The sequence below is a fragment of the Perognathus longimembris genome, chromosome 14 (genome assembly GCF_023159225.1).
Source record: "Perognathus longimembris pacificus isolate PPM17 chromosome 14, ASM2315922v1, whole genome shotgun sequence".
Classification (NCBI taxonomy): domain Eukaryota; kingdom Metazoa; phylum Chordata; class Mammalia; order Rodentia; family Heteromyidae; genus Perognathus; species Perognathus longimembris.
The window spans coordinates 6,781,775-6,806,701 of NC_063174.1; the positions used below are offsets into that span (position 1 = coordinate 6,781,775).

Genomic DNA, 24,927 nt, shown 5'->3' on the forward strand with positions numbered 1-24,927 from the left:
AGTGGACTGTGAATATAGCTGTAGGTGATAAAAGTGTTTGATTGGTATATATGAGACCTTTGACTCCATTCCTAGTAAGGGCAGGAAAGGTGATTCTTAAAATGCAACCTCTAAAACATGTTTCGTTAATTATTACTAAATAACCCTGAGAAACACTACTCTCTTTAAAAACCAACTGATAAGCTAGCCCGTAATCTCAGTTACTTTAGAAGGCAGAGATCAGGAGGTTAGCAGGTCAGAGTAGCCAGGGGCAAAACACACAACCTGTTTGAAAAATAACTTTAAAAAAGCAAAAAAAAAAAAAAAAAGGGGGGGGGGGCGCGGGAGGGAAGTAAGGGGTGAGAGGACATAAAAATGGAGAGACAAAGGATGAACAAATGCAACAGTGGTAATCACCAGCCACTATATTGAAAATTAACTGTACAATTTGTGAGTAGGGATGGGAGGGAAAAACTAAGAAAGAGCGAGGGAAGGATGACATTGTCCAAAAAGGAATGTACTCTTTACCTGACTTATGTAACTGTAACCACTTTGTAAATCACCTTTGTAATAACAATGAAAAAATTAAATTTAAGAGGAAACAGCTTGGGCTGGTAATATGGCCTAGTGGCAAGTGTTCACCTCGGATACACGAAGCCCTGGGTTCGAATCCTCAGCACCACATATGTAGAAAATAGCCAGAAGGGGCGCTGTCGCTCAAGTGGCAGAGTGCTAGCCTTGAGCAAAAAAAAAAAAAAAAAAGAAAGAGAAGAAACAGCTGGGCGTTGGTGGCTCAGGCTGGTAATCTTAGCTACTCAGGAGGTTGAGATCTGAGGATCACGGTTCAAAGCCAGCCCGAGGAAGGAAAATCCATGAGACTCTTATCTCCAATTAAACACCTGAAAACCACAAGTGGTGCTGTGGCTCAAGTGGAGGAGCACTAGCCTTGAGCTGAAGAGCTCAGGGACCACACCCAGGGACAGAGTTCAAGCCCCACAACAACAAAAAATAAATGAAAAAAAAGAGGGCTGGGAATATGACCTAGTGGCAAGAGTGGCCTTGTATACACGAAGCCCTGGCTTCCATTCTTCAGCACCGCATGTATAGGAAAAGCCAGAAGTGGTGCTGTGGCTCAAGTGGTAGAGTGCTAGCCTTAAGCAAATAAGCCAGGGACAGTGCCCAGGCCCTAAGTCCCAAGCCCCAGCACTGGCAAAGAAAGGAAGGGAGGGAGGGAGGGAGGGAGGGAGGGAGGGAGGGAGGGAGGGAGGGAGGGAGGGAGGGAGGGAAAAAGAAAAGAAAAGAAAAGAAAAGAAAAGGAGGAATTGGGAAGCAAAAAGGGCTAGGCACTGAAGTGTTAGTGAGCTTGCCTATCAAGTATGAAGCCTTGAGTTCAAACCCTCAGTACCCCATGACCTACCCAAAAGGACTAATGAATTCAAACTCACAAAATTTAAGGTTCAAGAGACATCTTTTTCTGGTTAAAATCCTACTACATTGAGTGATAAAGGAGTTGACATTGATCAAGACACATTGTACTCATAAACTGACATGCTGAATTGGAAACACCTTTGTACAACTACCTAAACAAAGACAAACTATAATAATAAAGGAAAACTACTATATCACTATCAAAAACTTTCTGTATTGTAAAGGTGACAAAAAGTAGACACTGGGGCTGGGGATATAGCCTAGTGGCAAGAGTGCCTGCCTCGGATACACGAGGCCCTAGGTTCGATTCCCCAGCACCATATACAGAAAACGGCCAGAAGTGGCGCTGTGGCTCAAGTGGCGGAGTGCTAGCCTTGAGCGGGAAGAAGCCAGGGACAGTGCTCAGGCCCTGAGTCCAAGGCCCAGGACTGGCCAAAAAAAAAAAAAAAAAAAAAAAAAAAAGTAGACACTGGTGGCTCACTCCTGTAATTCTAGATACTCAGGAGGTTGAGATCTGAGGGTTGTGGTTTGACACCAGCCCAGGCTGCAAAGTCCATATGACTCTTATCTCCAATTAACTACCAAAAAGCCAGAAGTGGAGCTATGATTCATGTAGGACAAGCATGCGCACACGCACAAAGGTGACAAAAAAAACAGCAACTATCATTTGAATACCTAAGATGTGCTGACTTCTACAGTGTGTTACATATAGTTTTTCCTAATTCTCGAAATGATTGTGGGAAGAGACATGAAGACAAATGGATGGCAAAGAAATATAGCTTACTAGAATAAAGATTTTTGTATCATTCTAATTTTTGAACCATGTAATTTTATAAATCATTAGACTTTACCTTTGCTACTTGAGGTCTTCCAAAACAGGCAGCATAATGTAATGATGATGACCTTTGACCCCTATTAACATCAGCACCTCTCTCACAAAGAAATTCTACCTATAAAAAAATAACCATAGAGTTGCTTTATTTATATGTCTATCTTTGATTTAAAATACTAGCTGATTTATTAGCTTACCATTTCCTGAGTTCCAAAAGCAGAGGCCCAGTTTAGTAAAGTCTGACCCACATCATCCATAAAGTTTACTTCAAAGGCTGAAAGTTAAAAAAAAAACTCATTTTTAACGCCAATAAAATAATTCTGAACTTTCCTGAAGTCTGAACCATTTAAAAATTATAAATGATCCACTAAGTACACAGCCAAGAGAGAGTTTTAAATATGAAGGCCAATTATAAAGCAGTAAATAAATCACTTTAGTATTCTAAAAATTTTAAACCACTAAGGATTCACAAGGCCTTAAAAAATGAACATGAAATAAGGAAAAAAATCAGCTCAACAGGGTATAACTTTGGAAAAGCTAATCTACATCTATCTTCCAAAAAACCCAAAAGAACAAGTCTGATGACCCAGAAGAAGCTTTCATGAATTTGATCATCACCTTTTTCAGTAGTCTTATATATACATATATATACAAATATATGTGCACACATTTATATGTAATGTTACTACTATTTACACTAGCTGATTTCCACCAATCTTAATAAAACAGCACTAAATTTAATCAGCAATTCATCTTAGATTAGCAGACTCTCCCTTCAAGTATCAAAACAGGTAAATTTCAAATGCTATTTTACTCATTCAATAGGCATTTATTCAAGTCTTACCATGTACCAGGTGAATAATTTAAGCATATAGAATTGGGAAACTATTTTAAAAGATAGGCCACAGAATATCACATTTATATGAAAAAAACTAATTGCCTTTAATCCCTTATCTCATAATATTAACAAAAAATCTGACCTCCTGTGTCAATTGCATCTATAAGTGCATCAGTATCTTTACTTCGAATACAGTCTATAAGCTGCCGATGGGAACGCTCCCCAGAACTATCCAATCTCCGAAGTCCTGGGATTCTGCCTGTAGATCCAGCACTAGACTTAGGCAAAGCCTTTCGTCCTTCAAATAATAGCACCAACAGAAGATCAACCAAACGCATGGTATCAAGCACACATCTTTCATCACCCTGTAATGCACTCTCAATTGAATCTGGAAGCTCTGACCTCAGGAGATCCTAGAAAGAGAATGAAATGAAAATTACACACATACCCACACACACACATATATATATTTGCACTACATAAAACCATTTTTTTCTTAAAAGATTAAAAAAAAAAAGATTCAAAAACATTCTTACGTGTGTTACTACTGGAGAGCCTCTGCAAAGCGTTGAGAGCAAACTTACAATCGTTGACACTTGGTTACTCAATTTGGAGTCTGCAGTTGTGGAAGGGGCTCCAGTGGTGCTGCGACCTGGTTTGCATGCTGATGAGGGTCCTGATACAGTACCACCAGCAGCTGCCATTCGAGATAAGAGTTCCTCAGTTAATCCATGTTTGGCTAAAGGAGCTGGGTCAACACCACGACGAGTAAATCGGTCTGCTAGTGAGGCAAAACATCGTAGAGCTCCATCTGAAACCTGATGATGCAAAGAATAAGCACTCAGACAAATTAAACTAAATGGGGCTAATATCATATCATATACTGTTAGAAAGGAAGCTGTTGTAAAGTGTTGGAAGCATAAAATCTATCTAGGTTTAATTCTGGCTCCATACTCCGCTAATAGAGGAAGCTAGGCCTCAGTTATTTCATTTTATCAGCTTAAATGATGTAATACATGTAAAGAACACAGATAGATGACAGGCACAGAAGGCTCAGCCTACAATCCTAGCTACTTAAGAGGCTGAAATCTGAGGAATGCAGTTCAATCCAGCCTAGGAACTTTTTTTTTTTTGCTGGCTCTGGGCTTGTCTGGGCCTGGGCACTGTCCCTCAGCTTCTTTTGCTCAACATGAGCACTCTACTACTTGAGCTACAGCACCACTTCTGGCTTTTTTGAGTAGTTTATTAGAGGTAAGAGTTTCAGTTTCCTGCCTGGGCTGGCTTCCAACCGTGATCCTCAAATCTTAGCCTCCTGAGTAGCTAGAATTACAGGCATGAGCCACTTGCGCAAGGCTACCAGAGCTTGCATAAAATATTTTTTTAACTATTGCTAATAAGAGAATGGCAATTTTTATAGATACTTATACCTCAACAAGTAAAAATTTCAAATTATATAGTTCCAAATAAAGAGCATTATAAAAATCATCTCTGAAAACTGCAAATAAACAGAAGCAACTTATTTACCTGATGATCTTCATGTTTTAGTAAACTAGACAGAGATTCTACACAAATTTCTAAAGAAGAATCTTGAGGTTCCATTTTGCCACAGAGTCTTGATACCACAGCCATTGCAGAGTGTAAGGTATCTTTGTGAACGAGGTGTCCGCTGTCACGAATGAAGGTAAGCACACAATTCAAACCACCAGCCTCAAAAACTGCTCCAGACTCACGGGTGCATATCAGTTCCAACACCTGCAACAGTAAAACAAAGTAACAGAAGAATATATCTAATTTTAATTTTATTAGATTAATAGAAAACATAATGTAGGCCTGGGAATGTAGCTTAGTGGTAGAGTGCTTGCCTAGCATGAGTAAAGCCCTGGGTTCAATTCTCAGTACCACATAAACAGAAAAGGCTGGAAGTGGTACTATGGCTCAAGTGGTAGAGTGCTAGCCTTGAGCAAAAGAAGCTCAGGGACAGTGCCTGGGCTCTGAACTCAAGCTCCAAACAGGCAAACACAGGCGCGCGCACTCACACACACACACACACACACTACTCTCTTTCTATGGCTTCCTCATAAAAGGTAGTCAAGTACTGATCAAATAACAGCAAACTGAATTTTAAAAACCAAGATGAATTATGTCAACACAAGGGTCCATTTGAATATGATAGTAAGAAATTCCCTAACAAACAAATGAAGTGTCAGGTTTAACACCTCACATAATTATTTAACATTGACTATATTAATTTAGGAAATTCAAAGTATAAAGCAATTACATTTATTATTATTAATTTGTCTTAAACTGAATATGAACTTTCAAAGAAAAATATGCTCTGCTGGGGAATTACCAGCAGGAGTTGAAAGGGCTAAGGAAGAGGGTGAATGAGGATAAATATGGGTGATATATAACAAAAGAACAATAAAACCTATTGAAATTGTTTTAAGAGGGGAGGGATCATGAGGGGGGGTGACAGAGAGGGAGTGGTTAATGGTAGGAGTACATTTTATGTATGTAAATAACATAATGAAATACCCTTAATATAACAAATGTACGCTAATAAAAAAAATCTTAAAAAAAGAAATGAACAAGCCTCAACTTACTCCTTAGGTTGGGCTCTATTCCTTAGATATTTTTTCACTCAAGGTTGGTTTTTTACCACTTGATCAACACTTCTACTTCCAGCTTTTTGCTAGTTAATTAAAGATAAAGAGTCCCATGAACTTTCATGCTCAGGCTGGCTTTGAACCATAATCCTCAGATCTCAACCTCCTGAATAGCTAGGATTATAGATGTGAAGCACTAGTGCCTGAGTACCCCACAGTTTTAAGTAAGTTAAGAAAGCACAAACCTGATTTTAGTGGGCTAACAGGGATTCAGGCTAAATCTCTAAACACTACTTATAGTATTAAGAGTATTAAGGGTGGCTATGAATAGGAAAACAGCTGAAATTAAAATACACAGCTAAAGAAGAGGCTTTGGCTTTTTTGTGTGTGTTTTTTTTTAAAGTGGGAAAAAAATAACAGAACAACATGACACAATATGCCTTCTGTTATGATGCAATGTGAACTATGCAACATCACCCCCAAATCAACATGGCACTGTGCAAATAAGAGTTTTTAAACCAATTCTATAATATACAGAGTCAAGCAAATCTAAAATGTAGGACATTAAATAAGACAAACTGCCTAAACTCTGTTAAAAAAAAAAAGTGTCACAGAAGAAAAACAGTAGGACTATTCTTCATTAGATACTAATGAAAGTAACAATATGCAATGTGCAAACTGGATTTTTTGGGGAGGAGGGTATTAAGAGTTTGAACAGGGCCTCAAAGCTCTACCTCTTGAATCATGCCATAGCCATTTTCACTCAGGGTTGTTTTTAGATGGGGTCTTGCATTTTTGTCCAGGATAACCACAATGATCATCCTTCCTCTGTGTAGGTCAACATACCTGGTCTCTGAATTTTGTGTTTGGAGGGAAGGTCCTAGTGCTTGAACTCAGGGCCTGAGTACTGTCCCTCAGTATTTTTTGCTTAAGGCTAGAGATCACGTGAGCCACAACTCTACTTCCAGTTTTTTTGGGGTTAATACGAGATAAGAATCTCACACATTTTCCTGCTGGGTTGGTTTTGAATCATAATTCTCATATCTCAACCTCCTGAGTAGCTAGGAGAACAGGTGTGAGCCACCAACACCCAGCTTCCTTGAATTCTTTGAAAACCATAAAAAAACATACTGATGGGGCTGGAAAAATGGCCTAGTGGTAGAGTGCTTGCCTCGTATACATGAAACCCTGGGTTCAATTCCTTAGCACCACATATATATAAAAAGCAGGAAGTGGCACTGTAGATCAAGAGGTAGAGTGCTAGCTTTGAGCAAAAAGAAGCCAGGGACAGTGCTCAGGCCCTGAGTTCAAGCCCCAGGACTGGCACAAAAAAAAGCAAGAAGAGAAAAGAGAAAAAGTAGGCAGGAAAAGGGAAAAGGAGAGGAGGAAGAAAAAATGTTAATAAAACTGCCAAGTTAAGGTAAACCTAAGTATTAATCATACTATTTTAAATATAGGTTGTGCCAAGTACTCATTTAAAATAGACAACTACAGCCAGGCATCAGTGGCTCACACCTGTAATCCTAGCTTCTTAGGAGGCAGAGATCTAAGGATCATAATTCAAAGCCAGCCCAGGCAAGAAAGGCCATAGGATTCTTTATCCCCAAGTGGCACTGCAGCTCAAGTGGTAGAGCATTCAAAAACAGTGATAGCTCTAAGTATCTTTGCTCTTAGAATTTGGTGGGCATGGAAGTGGTGCTGTGGCTCAACTGGTAGAGCACTAGCCTTGAGCTGAAGAGCTCAGGGACAGTGCCTAGGCCCAGAGTTCAAGCACCACGACCAAAAAATAAAATAAAATAAAAATATGGATCTAGGGCTGGGGATATGGCCTAGTGGCAAGAGTGCCTGCCTCATATACATGAGGCCCTGGGTTCGATTCCCCAGCACCACATATACAGAAAATGGCCAGAAGGGGCGCTGTGGCTCAAGTGGCAGAGTGCTAGCCTTGAGCAAAAAGAAGCCAGGGACAGTGCTCAGGCCCTGAGTCCAAGCCCCAGAACTGACAAAAAAAAAAAAAATATGGATCTGATTCCCCAATAATGTAAAACCAAATAAATCATAGAAATTAAACAATGGTGGATTGGTGTTTGTTTTTGCTTTTGGTATTCCTTCTTTTTTGTTTTTTGTCCTTTTAGAGACAAAGAGGGAGCACAGAAAGGGAGGGAAAGAGGGAGGAAGGATAAACAAATGCAGTCATGGTTTTCAGCATACACTATGTGGAAAATGAGCTATGCAACTTGTGGGCAAGGACAGGAAGGGAGAGCTAGGTGAAAGCGAAGGAAGAGGTGACACTGTCCAAAAAAGAAATGTACTTGGGCTGGGAATATGGCCTAGTGGCAACAGCGCTTGCCTCGTATACTTGAAGCCCTGAGTTCGATTCCCCAGCACCACATATACAGAAAATGGCCAGAAGTGGCACTGTGACTCAAGTGGCAGAGTGCTAGCCTTGAGCAAAAAGCCAGGGACAGTGCTCAGGCCCTGAGTCCAAGGCCCAGGACTGGCAAAAGAAAAAAAAAAAAAAGAAATGTACTTATTACCTGACTGATGAAATGGTAATCCCCTCTGTACAACACCTTAATAACAATAAAATTGTATTAAAAAAAATTACAACAACTGGCAGCTGGAGGCATGGCTCAAGTGGTAAAGCCCTTGCTTATCAAAGGTAAGGCCCTGAGTTCAAACTCCAATAGTTACCCCCCCACACAAAAAAAAAGAAAGAAGAAAGTTAAATGCCAGATAGCACAAAAAGAGATGGCTCAAGTACTGTATGTTTATGTTGAAAATAAAGAATTTGAAAATACAGTGGGTAAGCAATGAAGTAAAATCCCAGAAGAAACATAAATAAAGAGAACAGGGAAGGTCCTAATGAAAAAAAAATAGGTATCATTTTTCTCAGAGGCTGTGGACACACAGGTACAAATCTAAGGTCATATAGACACCAAGTTCTCAAATCATATAGTCCAGGAACCTCAGGTCCCCAAAGCATTTTTTAAGGAGCCATGAAGTTAAACTTATTTCACACTATAATGATATTTGTCTTTCATGAAATATGATATTGTACCACAGTAAACCACAGAAGCAGATGTGAGTAGTCAGACATCTTTTTATTCGGCCAGAAGATTTTAAAGATTTCCAAAAATGTACAAGGACAGTTTCTAACTAGTTTTCTTTTGGTTTTGTAAAGCCATTTTTCATTAAAGTGTAGGTTACCATGTAATGAGTTTGAGATAAATTAATAAACATCTGAACTTCTCCGTTTTAGTATATAATATAGCAAGCATATGCTACCTTATATACTTTGGAGATGCTCTTTGAAGACGTACAAAAGGGTACTGAGCACTGTCCCCCCAAAAAATGTACTATATCTGACTTATGTAACTGTAACCCCTCAGCACATCATCTTTACAAAAACAATTTTTAAAAAGGGATAGTGAGGATAAAAGTGTGAAATCTTTTGATCTAAGATTTTTTTTTTAAGTGAGACTCATAAATCAAAGAAATAGAATCACAGTCAAAAGCCGGGAGTCCCAACACCCACAGGAAGCTGAGGAAGAACAATCCTTTGAGCCCAGAAGTTGGTTTGCGAACAACCTGTCCAACACAGTGAGACTTTGCCCCCAAATAAAACCACCTAAATGTACTTACCACATAATGCCAATAAATCAACCAAGATCAATTCTTTTAGAGTTAAATAAAATTATACTTAGTCTCACTCTAAAAGACAGTAATAGAATAATAGTTAAATCACAGGCCCTGGAATCAGACATCCTTATTTTCAAATTTTGGCTCTGCAATTTGCTACCTGTATACAAGTTTATATTTAACTTCAATATATCTGATTATTTTAAAAATCTATAAAATTTTTTAAATCTATAAAAATGTACAGTGGTCACAGGGACTAATAATGCCTGGCAGTGGGGTGGCTAGTTTTAGTTCTTAAGGACTCTTACTAGTATCAGACAAAATAACCTTGGCAAAAACATGGATAAGCTATCTCAAGTGTTAATGATTACCAGTAGCACCAAAGACCTTATCAGTAACATGTAAATTTTCACAGATAAAATTTTTTTTCCTTAGCCCTATGGGACCTTCTGTGATATCAAAAGGCTTGCGATCTCAATTGTTCACAATTATTCTTAATAAAGTTAGCAGGAAGAATTCTGTTTTAGTACAATAAACTTTTCATTCTCTAAATGATTTTCAGATGGACCAATAAATAATACTTTTACAGCGAATGAGGACAAATATGATCCAAGTAGGTGTTTTTTTTTTGCATGGTAATAATAATACTCACTTTTACACATTGTTCTGCTAAGTCTCTGCTAGTCCTGTTGTTAAGTTCAACCACAACCAAACGATTACAAAGTGCTTTTATAGCTCCATCTACCCCAACAATCCTTCGGGTACATTCTGCAGATACATCCAGGTAGTATGTTATGGCTCGAGCTGTCACCTCTAACACATTGTCTGGAGCACTTTCATCAAGAAAAATTTTGCAGAGGGCTGGTAAGAAAGTGCGAGGAGGACATCTGTAGTGAAAGAAATCATAGTGTAGCTAGCATTACTAGACAAAATAGTAACAAAATAAATATCATAAAAAAGCTTTCTAACATTTAACTCACTCAATATTCTACCTGAATTTTTTTTTAATTTTTATTATCAAACTGATGTACAGAGAGGTTACAGTTTCATACGTTAGGCATTGGATACATTTCTTGTACTGTTTGTTACCTCCTCCCTCATTCCCCCCTCCCCTCTCCCCTACCTAAATGTTTTTACACAATATTTTTATATTGTTTTCACTTCCACTATAATACATATAAATTTCACGGCTGAAAATACCAAGCTGGAAACAGTTTTAAGTAGCGGCACTAGGCTGGGAGGCTCAAGTGGTAGCGCTCCTTTCTAGCAAGCTAAAGACCATGTTCAAACCTCAGTAACACACACACAAAAAAGTAGCAACATTTACTTGAAACTAGGTTCAAAAAAATTATTTTAGTCAATACTTGGCTTAAATACCAACTACTCTATAAAACGTGCCTGAATGTCAACAAACAGTGAAATGGTTCTTCCACATACCTAAGCTTTATGCAAGTAATACACACAGTTTCAATTTATTAACCTCTTTCCTTACTTACAAGAGTCCTTGAAGGCCAAATACACTGTTCAATTCAAATTTTACAGGAACAAGCACTGGTTTAAGGTGTTTAAGACCAAGATAAAGCAGAGAATAGCATCTATGAGATCTTTCCAAACCTGTTTCCTCATTTGTATAGCAAAGACAATATGTAAACAATACCTACTTTAATATGATTAAATCATATACATTAAACACTTAGCCCAGTGCTTGGCCCAATACAAATGTAACTTAGCTCCCTTTCTCTCCTTTGAATAATCAATGCCCATCATTTATACCTGTGCGAGGTAATTTTATCAAAAGCAAAATCTGCCAGGTATCAGTAAGACTCCCTACATTTTATCAACATATAAAATACAAAAGATCACAACTTACATTTAACAGCAATGTAATGTATTTACATTAAATATACTATTCTTTTGCCATTTCCTCATAGACCATGCTATAGCTACAGAGTAATACAAAGTAATACAATACTGCTCAACATTTAGGCCTATTTTTTCCTCCAATTTTAAGTGTGTACAAGTGAGCACCACTCAAACCTTTAGCAACCTTTAAAAAGCATATGTCAAGTATCTCTAAATCTATTTTTTCACTAATATTATTATTATCCTTTTTAATATTAGACTGTTCTTTCTCTCTGACCCTCCCAAGGGAAAATAATCATCAATTGGCAATAAAACAAAGCCCCAACACAAAATGGTTTCAGACTCAGGAGAGAATGCCAAATGTCTTCATGTCTTCCTGTACTCTACATGTTCGGAGAAGCTCTCCTAGCAACACTGTACAGAAATGATCTTCAATAGTACAGCCTTCCTAGCTTTATTCTTCAATAATATACGCTTTCCTGTTTAAACTCAAGGGGTCCAGCAGCAGGAACATTATCAAAGATTTTAGACAACTTCACTCAATGATTAAATACAGGTGGTTTTTATTAGGCAGAAACTCTGGCAATCTCTGCCAACACATATTTTTCAAGTTATTATTTTGTTTTGGGTTTGGTTTTGGTTTTTCATGGTACTGGGGCTGGTACTAAGGGATTCAAACTTGCTACCCCTTGATATTGATTTATATCTACAGTCCCTAGACAGAATAGTCACTTATAACAATGCTGTCAACAATTTTAAAAGGTGCCAGGTGCTGGAGGCTCACGACTGTAATCCTATCTACACAGGAGGCTGAGATCTGAGGATCATAGTTCAAAGCCAGCCTGGGCAAGATTCTTATCTCCAAATAACCACTAGGAAACCAGAAGTGAAGCTGTGGCTCAAAGTGGGAGAGTACTAGCCTTGAGAATGAAAGAGCTAAGAGACAGTGCCCAGGCCTCAAGTTCAAGTCCCACGATTAACAAAGAAAAGAAAAAATAAAATATGTAGCTGTGCTCAAGCCTTTTAATACTTGTTACTCAGGAGGCTAAGATCTAACAAAGTTAACAGTTCAAAGCCAGCCCAAGCAGGAAACTGTGAGAAGCTTATCTCCATTCAACTACCAAAAAAAAAAGCTAGAAGTGGACCTGTGGCTCAAATGGTAAAGTGCTAGCCTTGAGCAAAACAGGTTTAGGGAAAACATGTAAGCCCTGAGCTCAAGACCCAGGACTGACACCTAAAAACAATGCTTTGAGAACAGGTTACAGTAGCTCAACCAATAGTTCTCAAGGAAGATCATAATGCTGCCTAGAATGTCAAGAATATTTAAGCACTGTTGATCCCTACCTATGCAGTAGAGTCTATGAAATAGTATAGAAGAGACTGTGAACACATTTTGTGTATAATATTTGTTTTCTGGGTTATTTTCTTTGGCATGGGGGTGCTGTTACTGGGGCTTGGACTCAGGGCCTCAAGTTGTCATTTGGCTTTTTCTTTTGTGTGACAGTCCAGGGGCTTGAACTCAGCGCCTGGGCACTGTTCCTGAGCTTTTTTGCTCAAGGCTACTGCTCTACCACTTGAGACACAGCTTCATGTCTGGCTTTTCTGGTACTGAATTGGGGATAAGAGTTCAAGCTGAGATCTTCAGATCTCAGCCTCTTGAGTAGCTAGAATCACAGTATGAGCCATGGACTCCTGGTTTGGCCTGAGTTTTTCAATCAGAACTAGCATTCTACTACCTGAACTATAGCTCCATTTTTTATCTTTTTTGGTGGTTAGAGATAAAATCTCAAGGATATTTCTGCCTGAGCTGGCTTCAGACCACACACACACACACAAAAAAAAAAAAAAAAAAAAAAAAAAAAAAGGAGAGCTGTGGCTCAAGTGGTAGAGCTCTAGTCTTACCAGAAAGAAGCTCAGAGACAGGACTAAAGCCCCCCGGGGGGGGGGGGGGAGGCTGATATTAATAGTCCTCACATCAAATGACAAGACTAAATTTACTATGATTATATTAAAAATAAAAATGTGCTCATTTTTATAAATTACCAAAACTGAGTATCAAGAAATAGGATTTAAGAGAAATATTTATTATAAATGTTATGCATTTCCTACGGAAATAAGTTTTTATTAATTTGGGGAACAACGGTGCCTCCTGCTGTATCCTCCAGAAAAATGAAGAATCTCAACAAACATAATTAAAGAATCCGTTTCAAACAAACACATGTGAAGGTACAGGCTCAACAGTCTGTGGTAGAATGCTTAATTACCATAAGCAAGGCGCCTGGGTTTGATTCTTAGCATTGAGAGTGGTGGGAAGAGGCAGAGCGTTTCCAACTAGAAAAACATTTGTAGCCAGGCACCAATGGTTCACACATATAATCCTAGCTACTCAGGAAGCTGAGATCCAAGGATCACAGACAGAAGCCAGCCCAGAAAGAAAAGTCTTTAAGATTCTTTTTTTTTTTTTCCAGTCCTGAGACTTGGACTCAGGGCCTGAGCACTGTCCCTGGCTTCTTTTTGCTCAAGGCTAGCACTCTGCCCCTTGAGCCACAGCGCCACTTATGGCTGTTTTCTATATCTCCGATTAACCACCAAAAGCCAGAAATGGAGCTGTACAGGGTTCAAGTGGTAGAGTGCTAACCTTGAGCTTTAAAAAGCTCAGGGACAGCGCCCAGGCCCTGAGTTCATGCCCCAGGACAGGACAAAATTATATATACATATATTAGTTTCCAATTTAGTCGTGATTAATTTTAAGAGAAAAAATTTAAATGGTTTACATACTAAAGGTATAATGAAAGCCCACTTAATGAATGTGGGGGGGGAGGGGGTAATGTTGGCCCTGGGGTTTGAACTCAGTACTAGGTACTATCACTGACCTTTTTTTCACTCAAGGCTAGAGTACTCTACCACTTAAGCCACAGCTCAACATCCAGCTTTGTGGTGGTTAATTGGGGATAGGAGTGTCTTGGATTTTCCTGCCTGGGCTGACTTCAATCCACAATCCTCAGATCTAGCTTCCTGAGTAACTAGGATTACAGGCATGAGGCATCAGTGCCCACCTTCACAAACGATTGAAATATGAAATCGCTGTTTTACTTCGGGCTATTAACAAGAAAAAAATGCTTTTTCTAGCTCTTGAGTTACCTTTTTAACACTGAGAAAATATTTTGAGTATATTCAGATACATGCCAAAACACTAATTTTTAATAGGAATGTACATGCCAGTATTAACTAATGGCTCCTAAAAAGCACAGAGTATCTAAAACAACTATAGTTCTATTACTTCAAAGTTCATACTTTAAAAAAAAAAAACTAGCATACATTAACTGTCTAAAGGAGGTTTCATTGTGACATTTCCATAAATGTATACAGGTAAAGCCAGCAACCTAACCCCCTCTATCATTTTTATATCACCCTCTCCCCTCCTTAAAATAACTTTAACAGGTTTCATTGTTCTATTATCATTCATGCAAATAAACTACATCATCCACATTCATTCCCATTCACCCTTTTTCTTAGCCTTCCCCAGTCCTGCAGGTGACCACCCCAACAGAACCTGTTTTTATAAGTTCATATTACATTTAAAATTAGTAAGTGTAATTGCCTAATCAATACACTGAATTTTCTACTTTAATAAAGTTGTTGTAATATAAATGTGTCAAATGTTAAACTTGACCTGTAGGGGCTGGGAATATGGCCTAGTGGCAAGAGTGCTTGCCTCGTATACATGAGGCCCTGGGTTCGATTCCTCAGCACCACATACACAGAAAATGGCCAGAAGTGGCACTGTGGCTCAAGTGGCAGAGTGCTAGCCTTGAGCAAAAAAGAAGCCAGGGACAGTGCTCAGGCCCTGAGTTCACGGCCTAGGACTGGCCAAAAGAATAAATAAATAAACTTGACCTGTATTAACAAATAAATTCAACCTAGTCTTTAAATTCAACTTTTTTTTGCCATCCTGGGGCTTGAACTCTGGGCTTGGGTACTGTCTCTGAGCCTCTTTGTGCTCAAGGCTAGAGCACTCTACCACGTTAGCTATAGAGCCACTTCTAGCCCTTCCCTCCCTCCCTCTCTCACTCCCTCCCTCCCTCCCTCCCTCCTTCCTTCCTTTCTTGTCTTTTCTCTTTTTGGTACTGGGGATCGAACCCAGGATGTTGCACTTGCTAGGCAAGCGCTTTGCCACTGAGCTACATCCCAGCCCAGGCTTTTTCTTTTTCTGTGAATAACTGAATATAAAAGTATCATGGGGCTGGGAATATGGCCTAGTGGCAAGAGTGCTTGTCTCGTATACATGAAGTCCTAGGTTTGAGTCCCCAGCACCACATATACAGAAAATGGCCAGAAGCGGCACTGTGACTCAAGTGGCAGAGTGCTAGCCTTCAGCAAAAAGAAGCCAAGGAGGGGCTGGGGATATAGCCTAGTGGCAAGAGTGCCTGCCTCGGATACACGAGGCCCTAGGTTCGATTCCCCAGCACCACATATACAGGAAACGGCCAGAAGCGGCGCTGTGGCTCAAGTGGCAGAGTGCTAGCCTTGAGCGGGAAGAAGCCAGGGACAGTGCTCAGGCCCTGAGTCCAAGGCCCAGGACTGGCCAAAAAATAAATAAATAAATAACAAAAAGAAGCCAAGGACAGTGCCCAGGCCCTGAGTTCAAGGCCCAGGGCTGGCAAAAGAAAACACACACACAAAAAAAGAAAAAAGTGTCTCATGGACTTTCCTACCCAGACTGACCTTGAACTTCAGATCTCAGGATTACAGGCATGAGCCACTGGTACCTGACTGTAGTTGTCAATTTTAAATGAGCACAATGCTACAAATAAAAACTGTCATTTTCTTCCACTGTCTAAAAATAGTATTGTGTAATTTTTCTATAATTTTCTCTTGACTCCCCTGATTTTTCCCCCTCTAGCGTCACTCCTAGATTTCTTTTTCAACTCTCCTGTATTATTTCACTTATCTCATCTATTCCTTTTAGACATGATCAGTATAAATCTCATCTACACAACACAGAATTCCAAAGTATTATCTCAACCAAAGTCTAACTTATCATTGTTATTTCCATTTAAAATTACAACAACCCTAAAAATAAGTATCTTCCCAACAAAATGGATCTGTGCTCCATCCTCTAATTTTTCATTATAGTAAATGTCAACATGCAGAAAGCCTTAAAAACCTAAGAATCATTCTTGGTTTCTCTCCCTATTTTCTTAACATTTCACATCCAATCAGACAAGTCCCATCAATTAAGCTCTCTAAAATATATCCTAAATCTTCCCACTTCTCTCCACATCCTTTTTTATAGCACTATTCTGAGCTAACTTCAAAATCTTGTTTAGTCTACCAAAACAACCAGAGGCATACACATCTGGCACTTGTGTTAAGGAAAGTGTCCAGAGAGAGGAGGGTGTTCCTTCTGGCATGGTATCAGTGTATGAGCAAGGTGAAAAGTGGAAATACTTTGGTGAATTCATGATACTCAATATACAGAGATAGAAAAATGTATTTACAAATGGTATTCAACATACAATAGTTAACCTACGGCCTGGGAATACCAGTTTCTAAGGAAAGAAAGACAGAAGGACCAATACAAGGTGAACCTGGGTGGAATTTGTAAGATCCTAACACAGTTGTTTGTTTTTGACAGTCCTGGGACTTGAACTCTAGGCTTGGGCCCTATCCCTGAGCTTTTTCACTCCAGGCTAGCCTTCTACCACTTGAGCCACAGTTCCATTTCTGGATTTTTCAGGTTAATTGGGATAAAACTTTTCTGCTTCAACTGGATTCAAACTGGAATCCTCAGATCTCAGCCATCTGAGTAGCTAAGATTACAGGTATGCCACCAGTGCTTTTAAAAAAAAAAAAGCAACCCATGTTCTACACACTGGTGGCTCACACCTATAATCCTGACTACTCAGGAAACTAAGAACCATCATAGCCTTCCCTGAATAATGCCAAAATTACACAAAGTTTTATATACAATTTTTCAAACTTGTAAAAAGATTTACTCTTTACATGATAGAAATTTCTTTTTTTTTTTTTTTTTTGGCCAGTCCTGGGGCTTGGACTCAGGGCCTGAGCACTGTCCCTGGCTTCCTTTTGCTCAAGGCTAGCACTCTGCCACTTGAGCCACAGCGTCACTTCTGGCCATTTTCTGTATATGTGGTGCTGGGGAATTGAACCCAGGGCCTCATGTATACGAGGCAAGCATTCTTGCCACTAGGCCATATCCCCAGCCCACATGATAGAGAAATTTCTATGTGCTATTAAGTTACCCAAAGTAACTTAATAAGGAAACTTCAGGATTACAGTGATATCCAGGAAGTTGAGGCGTTATATAGTCTTGCCTCGCTATATTGCAGTTTACTCATTTCTACTTCTTGGATTTTCACCGATTGCAGGCAGGAGGGGGGTCTACATAGCTCTTTTGATGCATAACGGATTACTATTTAATATGGTTTTTTTTTTAACCTGCAATACAGGAAAGCTGCAATAAGTGAACCACAAAACAGTGAGGGACAACTGCACTCTAGTCAGTATAGAACTAACTTGGCAATCTACTCAGCCACATAAATAAGATTATAAAGAAACTTTAAATCTAGATACTGTTTTCTAGGATGCTATCTACAATAACATATTTGTAAACTTTCCCTGAAAAAAGTACAAGTATCTTAAAAGAACAAAAACAGAACTAGGTTTGATGAAGCTCCTAAAAGAATTTCCCTGAAAATGGCAGTATTTTCTGTATTAATATTACTTTTAAATCTTTTGCCTTTTAATTATCTGTACTACAATTACCACATGCCTTCTCTAGACATCATCTGATCTTGGGGTAAGATTTAAGAAAGCTCACAACATGGAAAAACTTTGGAAAAAATTTAAGATATATTAGCTATTATTTTTTAATAATATGTAAGTGAAGTACTTCCTTTACTAAAGTAGCCAGGCGCCAGTGGCTCATGGCTATAATCCAGGCTACTGAGGAAGCTGAGATCTGAGAACTGGAGAGCCAGCCCAGGCAGGAAAGTCCATTAGACTCGTATCGCCGATTAACTCGAGTGGTAGTGCTAGCCTTGAGCAAAAAGAAGCCAAGGACACTGCTCAGGCCCTGAGTTCAAGCCCCAGGACTGGCAAAAGAAAAAAAAAAATCAAGCAGTTAGTGTAGTGGCTCAAATGTTAAAGTCTAGGCCTAGCAAGCACAAAACTTCTGTTTTGTTCGTGGTTTATTTTATTTTATTTTTTTTGCCAGTCCCGGAGCTTGAACTTAGGGGCTTGAGCAATGTCCCTCACTTCTTTTTGCTCAAGGCTAGCACTCTACCACTTGAGCCACAGCACCACTTCTGGCTTTTTCTATATATGTGGTGCAAAGGAATTGAACCCAGAGCTTCATGTATACGAGGCGAGCACTTTACTAGTAGGCCATATTGCCAGCCCCGCAAGCACAAAACTCTTAAACCCTAGTCACTATCACCACCAACAAAAAGCCATTACTCTCTTACATGTGAGTACTAAACAGAAGAGAGGGCATGACAGTTGATCTGACTGGCAAGTATAACTTCTTCCCCTCTATGGCCCTAGGGATCAAATCTAGGACCTCACACTAGAAGGCAAGCATTCTACCACTAAGCTACATTCCTAAGGCCAAGAATAACTTTTCTAAATGCCAAAAGGTTATTGATGAACCTACTAATGAAAGATATGAATACTCTAAACTCCACTGTACTTTTCTATAAGTCTTGCTAAAACAGGTGTCAACTGAGGGGCTAAACTATTATGTATTCAAGAGTCAGCTGATAACACATATTACAATCACTGATTTGGAAACAGTTTACAGGAATTTTTATCAAAATAAACTTCTAACAATATTCAAACAATTTTTTCAAATCAAAAAAGAAAGTGGAAGCAAGCAGCTCATGCTTGTAATCCTGGCTCCTCGGGAGACTAAGATTTGAGGTTCACAGTTCAAAGCTAGTGTGGGCAAGAAAGTCAGTGCAGGCAAGAAAGTCTGTGAGACTCTTATCATCTCCAATTACTCACCAAAAAACCTTATGTGGAACTGTGAACTATGGCTCAAGTAGTAGAGCTCTACAGGCCTTGAGCAAAATAGCTCAAGGATAGCTCCCAGGCCTTGAATTCAAGCCCCAGAACTAGCACAAAAAGAAAAAAATCAGAGAGAGACAAACAGAGACAGACAGAGAGACAGAGACAGAAACAGAGAGAGAGAGAGAGAGAGAGAGAGAGAGAGATAAACAAGGAAAGAAACAAAGAAAAATATAAGGAGAAAACAACTAGAAAATTTAAAACACCGTGCCAGGCTAGGAATATGGCTTAGCAGTGGAGAGCTTGCCTAGCATGCATGACGCCCTGGGTTCAATTCCTCAGCACAACATAAAAAAGCCAGAAGTGGGGCTGGGATATGGCCTAGTGGCAAGAGTGCTTGCCTTGTATACATGAGGCCCTGGGTTCGATTCCCCAGCACCACATACACAGAAAATGGCCAGAAGTGGCGCTGTGGCTCAAGTGGCAGAGTGCTAGCCTTGAGCAAGAAGAAGCCAGGGACAGTGCTCAGCCCCTGAGTCCAAGCCCCAGGACTGGCAAAAAAAAAAAAAAGCCAGAAGTGGTATTGTGGCTCAAGTGGTATAAGCCAGGAAGAGTGCTCAGGCCCTGAGTCCAAGCCCCAGGACTGGCAAAAAAAAATTGTAACAATTTAACAACTAATACAGTTTTTTAAATTCCCACCTCAAAGATGTTAAGGTTAAGTATAGCAAACTTTAATAGCTCAAATATTTTTCATTAGTTATCTGAAAATGGTATTAAAACAAATACAGGAACAGAGTTTTCAATTACTTATTATTAGGCTGAGGTCCAGGCTTAGATGGGTAGAGTGCCTGCCTAGTCAGCACAAAGCCCTGAGTTCAAACCCCAGGATGGTCCTCCCAAAACAACCCAGAGAATAATTAGTTATTACTGGAAATTAAAGCTATGAACAACGAAAACCTAACATGCATGTATAACACTCAAGAAAAAGATTAATCTTACTGGACCAAAATGAATGCTCGTTTACGTTTTTGCACACATTCTCTATTCAAATAATCTCTGAATAAAACTGTTTAAATTCTCCAAAATTCAAGATGTTTCTATTATTTCAGAAAAGTATGCTACATATGTAACATCCAATTTCTATCTTCCTCAAATGAAATTAACAATTCCATGGTATGTTTAACAAAAGTACAGTATCATATGACTTAACACTAGTGACGAAATGAACTGTTCAAAAGGTATGCTCACCATCATTTCTCTAATTCTCTAGTCATCATTAAATATAAGTTGGGCACTTGAGCATCTATGGCTCATGTCTGTAATCCTAGGTACTCAGGAGGCTGAGATATGAGGACTGGGGTTCAAAGCCATCCCAGAAAAGTCTGACACTCTGATCTCCAAGTAGCCACCAAAAAGCCAGCCGTGGAACTGTGGCTCAAATGGTAGAAAATTTGCCTTGAGCAAAAAAGGTGCTCAGGGACAGCGGCCTCTGAGTTCAAGCCCCAGAACCAGCATCAAAAAGCTTAAAAATAATAAACATCATTCCCAATTTATAATATAGTTTAAGAATGATTCAACTGATATATGAGTTAATCTTGGTATTTCTATTCCCACTCATTCAAGAAATATGTATTAGTGTAAGCGTAGTAGTACTTCACCCACCACCTCTTATTTCTCAGAAGAAACTGAAAAACAAAACTACAGCAAAGTTTTAAAAGGCTATTTTAAAATTCACTAGAAGTTCGTACAGAAACTAAAGTCGGCACATGGTTGGAAACAGATGTCACTGCGGCAACCCCCAAGGAAGAGACGAAGGAATGTACTTACGTTTCAAAACAACGATCCACGTTGTCGGACATCAAAAGCAGCATGCATAGCTGTTCAAGGGCTATTAGTTGCATGTCCCTTTCATCTCCCTGTCCCATCTGCAGCCATTCCAGCAGTGTATCCGGATCCACATCTGCCATGGTTTTTTTTTTAAAAGCCTCTTCGCTTAAAAGTTAAAAAAGTAAAGGGAAAAAAAGTTCTTCAGACGTCCAGAACTAATCAGTTTCAGTTTGATTTTTTTTTTTTACTTTTATAAGTGCAAGTACCCAATGTTCATGGTGTTCTCCTAGGGATTCAAATCCTAGGTAGGACTGAATACAATGCTTAATGCAGTTTTCAACGCTCCTTCTTCACCAGGTTTAATGTGGAGACAGTAAAAAAAAAAAAAAAAAAAAAAAAAAAAAACCGAAAACCAGTTTAGCACCGGAGTGTAAGCTGATTAGGTCGCTGCTTAACCAGAAACCAGAGCTGTCTTTGTCGAAGACAGTCCCAACAAGCTTTGGATCCCACTACCGCTATCACTCGTGTCTGTGCCAAAGAGGCAAGCAACACCCACTCCAAGTTTGGGGTACGGTCGTCTCCCCTCCTCACCCCTCCCCACCCCACTTCCAGAGGAAGAAACTTCTCCACGGCGCCCGAAACTGGTATTTAGACGACCAGGGTCGGCCTCGGATCCATCACTTCTTCATCCAATCCCCTCCACACTGAGTTTCTCCTTCGGCCTCGGGTTTCGCACGATCGCGTCCGACCCTCACGTTCTCCGGGGGAGGGGGGGACGGGGTGGGAGGAGGGCGGCTCGGGTCTCGCCCTAGCCGGCGGCAGGTGCGGGAACCCGGGCGGCGGGGCGCGGGGAGGGGGGGGGGGCGCCCGGCGGCGGCGACCCCCAGGGCCGACCCCACGGCCCCGGCCCCGGCCCCGGGCGGCCCCGGCGGGCGCCGGCTCCGAGCCCCGCGGAGCGAGCGAGCGAGCGAGCTACCTGTGCGGGGGGAGCCGGGCCGAGAGGGAAGTTCTGGAGTCGCAGCGGCCGCCGAGAGCGGCGCCCGGAACTCGGAGGCCCGGCGGGACGTCCCCGGGCCCCGGCCCCCGCCCGGCGGGGGGACCCTTGCTCGAGGGCAAGGGGAGCCCGACGGGGGGCCCCGACACCCCCGGCCCGCCTCGGGCCAGGCCCTGGGAGACGAACAAAGGGGCCAAGCCGGGAGGGGGGGCGGGGGGTATGGCAGGCAGCGAGCAGCCCGGCTGACCTCCCTCGCGCCCGGGTCGCGCTCCTCGCCCGCCGCCGGGCGTCCCGGAGCCCGGTCCCCAGGCCCGGCCCCTCCGACGGCCCCGAGCGCCCCGGCCTCCCCGGGGCTCAGGCTCTTACCCGGGCTCGGCTCCCCAAACTGCTCCGGTCCAGCTCCGAGCAGGCCGCGGGCAGAGCCAGGCCCGGCCGCGGCCCTCGAGTTCCCCCGGAAGCCGCAGGCCGCGCAGGTCGGGCCCGGCAGGCGGCACAGGAAAAGCCGCGTCTCGTCCCTCCCCTTCCTCCGGCGGGGACCCGGGGACCCGGGGAGCGAGGGGTGGTCCCCCCCTCGGCGGCGGCGGCGGCGGCCGGCGGCGGAGGTCGGGTCCGCGGCACGCGGCTCCTCAGGCCCTGCAGCTCGTCCGGAGGCCCGCGCGGGGCTGCCGGCGGCGGCGGCGGGGGCAGGCCGCGTCCATCGCGATCCGGGCGGGGGGGGGGTGGGGAAGGGCGGAGGGTCGGTCGGGAGCCGGGCGGGGAGTCGGCCGAGGGCGGCCCGGCGCGGCGGAGGCGGAGCGAGGCCGCGCTCCCGGCGGCGACCCTGCCGGCGGCCACCTGAGGCGCTGCGGAGACGCGCGGCCCACGGCGCTGGGGCGCCGAGCCGGGAGGGGGCGCCGGACGGGCCCGGCGCGTCGCCGCGTCGCCCCGGCCCCCGCGGCCTCGCGCGCGCTCGCTCGGCTCGGCTCGGCCGACGGCTCCGGCGGCTCTCGGCCCGGCCCTGGCGCCGCGCCCCCCCCCCCTCACCCGGGCACCCGCGCCCCTCGCGCTCGCACGTTCCGCTGGTTTTGCTCGGGGTCCCTCACTTCCGGTGCTCCCGCCCGAGCCGCCCCCCATCCCCGAGGCGCCCTCCCCCCCACCCCCGGCTTCCCCTCCGCGCGCACGGAAGTGGCGGCGCGGGAGGAACAGCGCCGCCCTGCGGCCCCGGGAAGCACGGCAGCCCCGCTGGCGTCTGGGACCGGCCAGGCCTCAGCGTCGGCCATTGTACAGGTGGGAGGCTCGAGGCCGGCCGCGCGCGCGCGCTCGCCGGGCCCCGGCACACCGGGGGCGGACGGGCTGCTCCCTTTCCTGGGGCTGAGGGCCACGCCTACTTCCACTTCCTCCCCTAACCCTTCCCCCCCCTCTCTTTTTCCCCCCACATTTGGAACCCTATCGCCTGCTTGCCCGCGGGCGGTCCCGCGAGGCATTTTAAGATGAATAATAGCCCCAGCTCCTGGGCTGGGCTTGTGGCTTAGCGGTAGGGCGCTCGCCTGGCATGCCTGGAGCCCTAGGTTCGATTCCCCCTGAACCACATACACAGCAAAGGCCGGAAGTGGCGCTCTGCCTCAGCCAGCCTGGAGCAGAAAGAAACCAGGGACAGTGTCCGGACAGCTCAGGCAAAAACAAAAAGATTATTAGCTGTAGTGTGCTTTTAAGTAAACCTTATCAGAATAACACTGTGGCTTCTCACATGTTTTCTAAACACGTATACTACATATGTGCTTATGGCATGTAATTATCACATACTTACTGTGTGTGTGTTTCTAGAGATTGAACATAGAGAGGCTTCACCATGCCTATTGTAATCCCAGCTACTCTGGAGGTGGAGGCCGAAAAATCTGGGGTTCAAGGCCGACCTATCTCAAACATTTTAAATACAAAGGGCTGGGGGGGGGGGGCATGGGCCAAATGGTAGAGTACTTGCTACTTGCTTAGCATGCACAAGGCCCTGGGTTGGATCCCCACTCCCACAAGAAGAAAAAAGTGTCTCATGATGGTGGTTCTCTGAAAGTCAGGACTCAAGAGGATGAGATCTGAGGATCACGGTTCAGGAAAGTCCAAGAGACTCAAATCTTCAGTTAACCACCAAAAAGCCTGAAGTGGAGGTAGGGCGCAAGTAGAAGAGCATCAGCCTTGAGTGGAAAAGCTCCAGTACCAGCAGACAGACAGACAGACACCCGTGAACACAAGCAAAGTATGAGCTGCATCTCAGATGTCGTGTCAGAGCTGGCCGGCTGTTAGGGAGACCATGTAGACAGAGATCTACAGCAGGTTCCTCTTAGGGGGAAGGAAGCAAGGGACTTAGGTCTCCCTCTCACGAAGGATCTTCCATACACAAACATGCATAGAAGTCACCTGGATCCACTCACAAGACAGAAAAAGGAAGCGTTTTAAACGCTAACAAATTTTAACTCTTATTTGATAGACTGCTTTGTACCATGAATTAATTTAAAGTAAATCTTACAGTTTTCTTCTCTCTGATGTAAGTATGTGGCATTACACATCACATATATCAAACATTAATTTGTTAGGTATAATACATATACATATGTATATATGTATATACATACAAACACACACATATATATATTACAGAATATAGGCATTTCTTTAACTTTGGGCTGGAAACCATAACTATACTCAACTTCTGAGAGGCTCAGGATGTGGAAGTGTAGTCTATCATTTTGGAGTAGTAGCAAATGAAATTTGACTAGAACCTAGAGGGTTATCAGAGACTATTTCCAATGATCTCTTCCAGGGGTAGAAGACCACGGTTGTTATTGGATCTAGCTTGCTATAGTGAGCTATGAAGCATAAAGCCTGCCCCTTTTGAGCTGCAACCCTGAACATG

The 24,927-nt window shown here is 42.6% G+C and overlaps 1 protein-coding gene and 1 pseudogene across 9 annotated transcripts in view; both read right to left on the bottom strand.

Moving 5' to 3' along the window:
* Hectd1 (HECT domain E3 ubiquitin protein ligase 1) overlaps positions 1-22,524 on the bottom strand; it is an 89,354-nt gene extending 66,830 nt beyond the window's left edge. For all 9 annotated transcript variants that reach the window (XM_048362194.1, XM_048362193.1, XM_048362188.1 and 6 more), the window contains exons 1-8: positions 22,407-22,524; positions 21,047-21,211; positions 9,978-10,212; positions 4,602-4,829; positions 3,614-3,895; positions 3,220-3,490; positions 2,437-2,513; positions 2,259-2,357 (exon numbers count right to left, since the gene is read on the bottom strand). In XM_048362194.1, coding sequence (XP_048218151.1) covers positions 2,259-2,357; positions 2,437-2,513; positions 3,220-3,490; positions 3,614-3,895; positions 4,602-4,829; positions 9,978-10,212; positions 21,047-21,186 — 1,332 coding nt within the window. In that variant the 5' untranslated portion in view covers positions 21,187-21,211; positions 22,407-22,524. The remainder of the gene's footprint in view (positions 1-2,258; positions 2,358-2,436; positions 2,514-3,219; positions 3,491-3,613; positions 3,896-4,601; positions 4,830-9,977; positions 10,213-21,046; positions 21,212-22,406) is intronic.
* LOC125363726 lies at positions 11,443-11,635 on the bottom strand (annotated as a pseudogene).
* Positions 22,525-24,927: the final 2,403 nt, after the last annotated feature.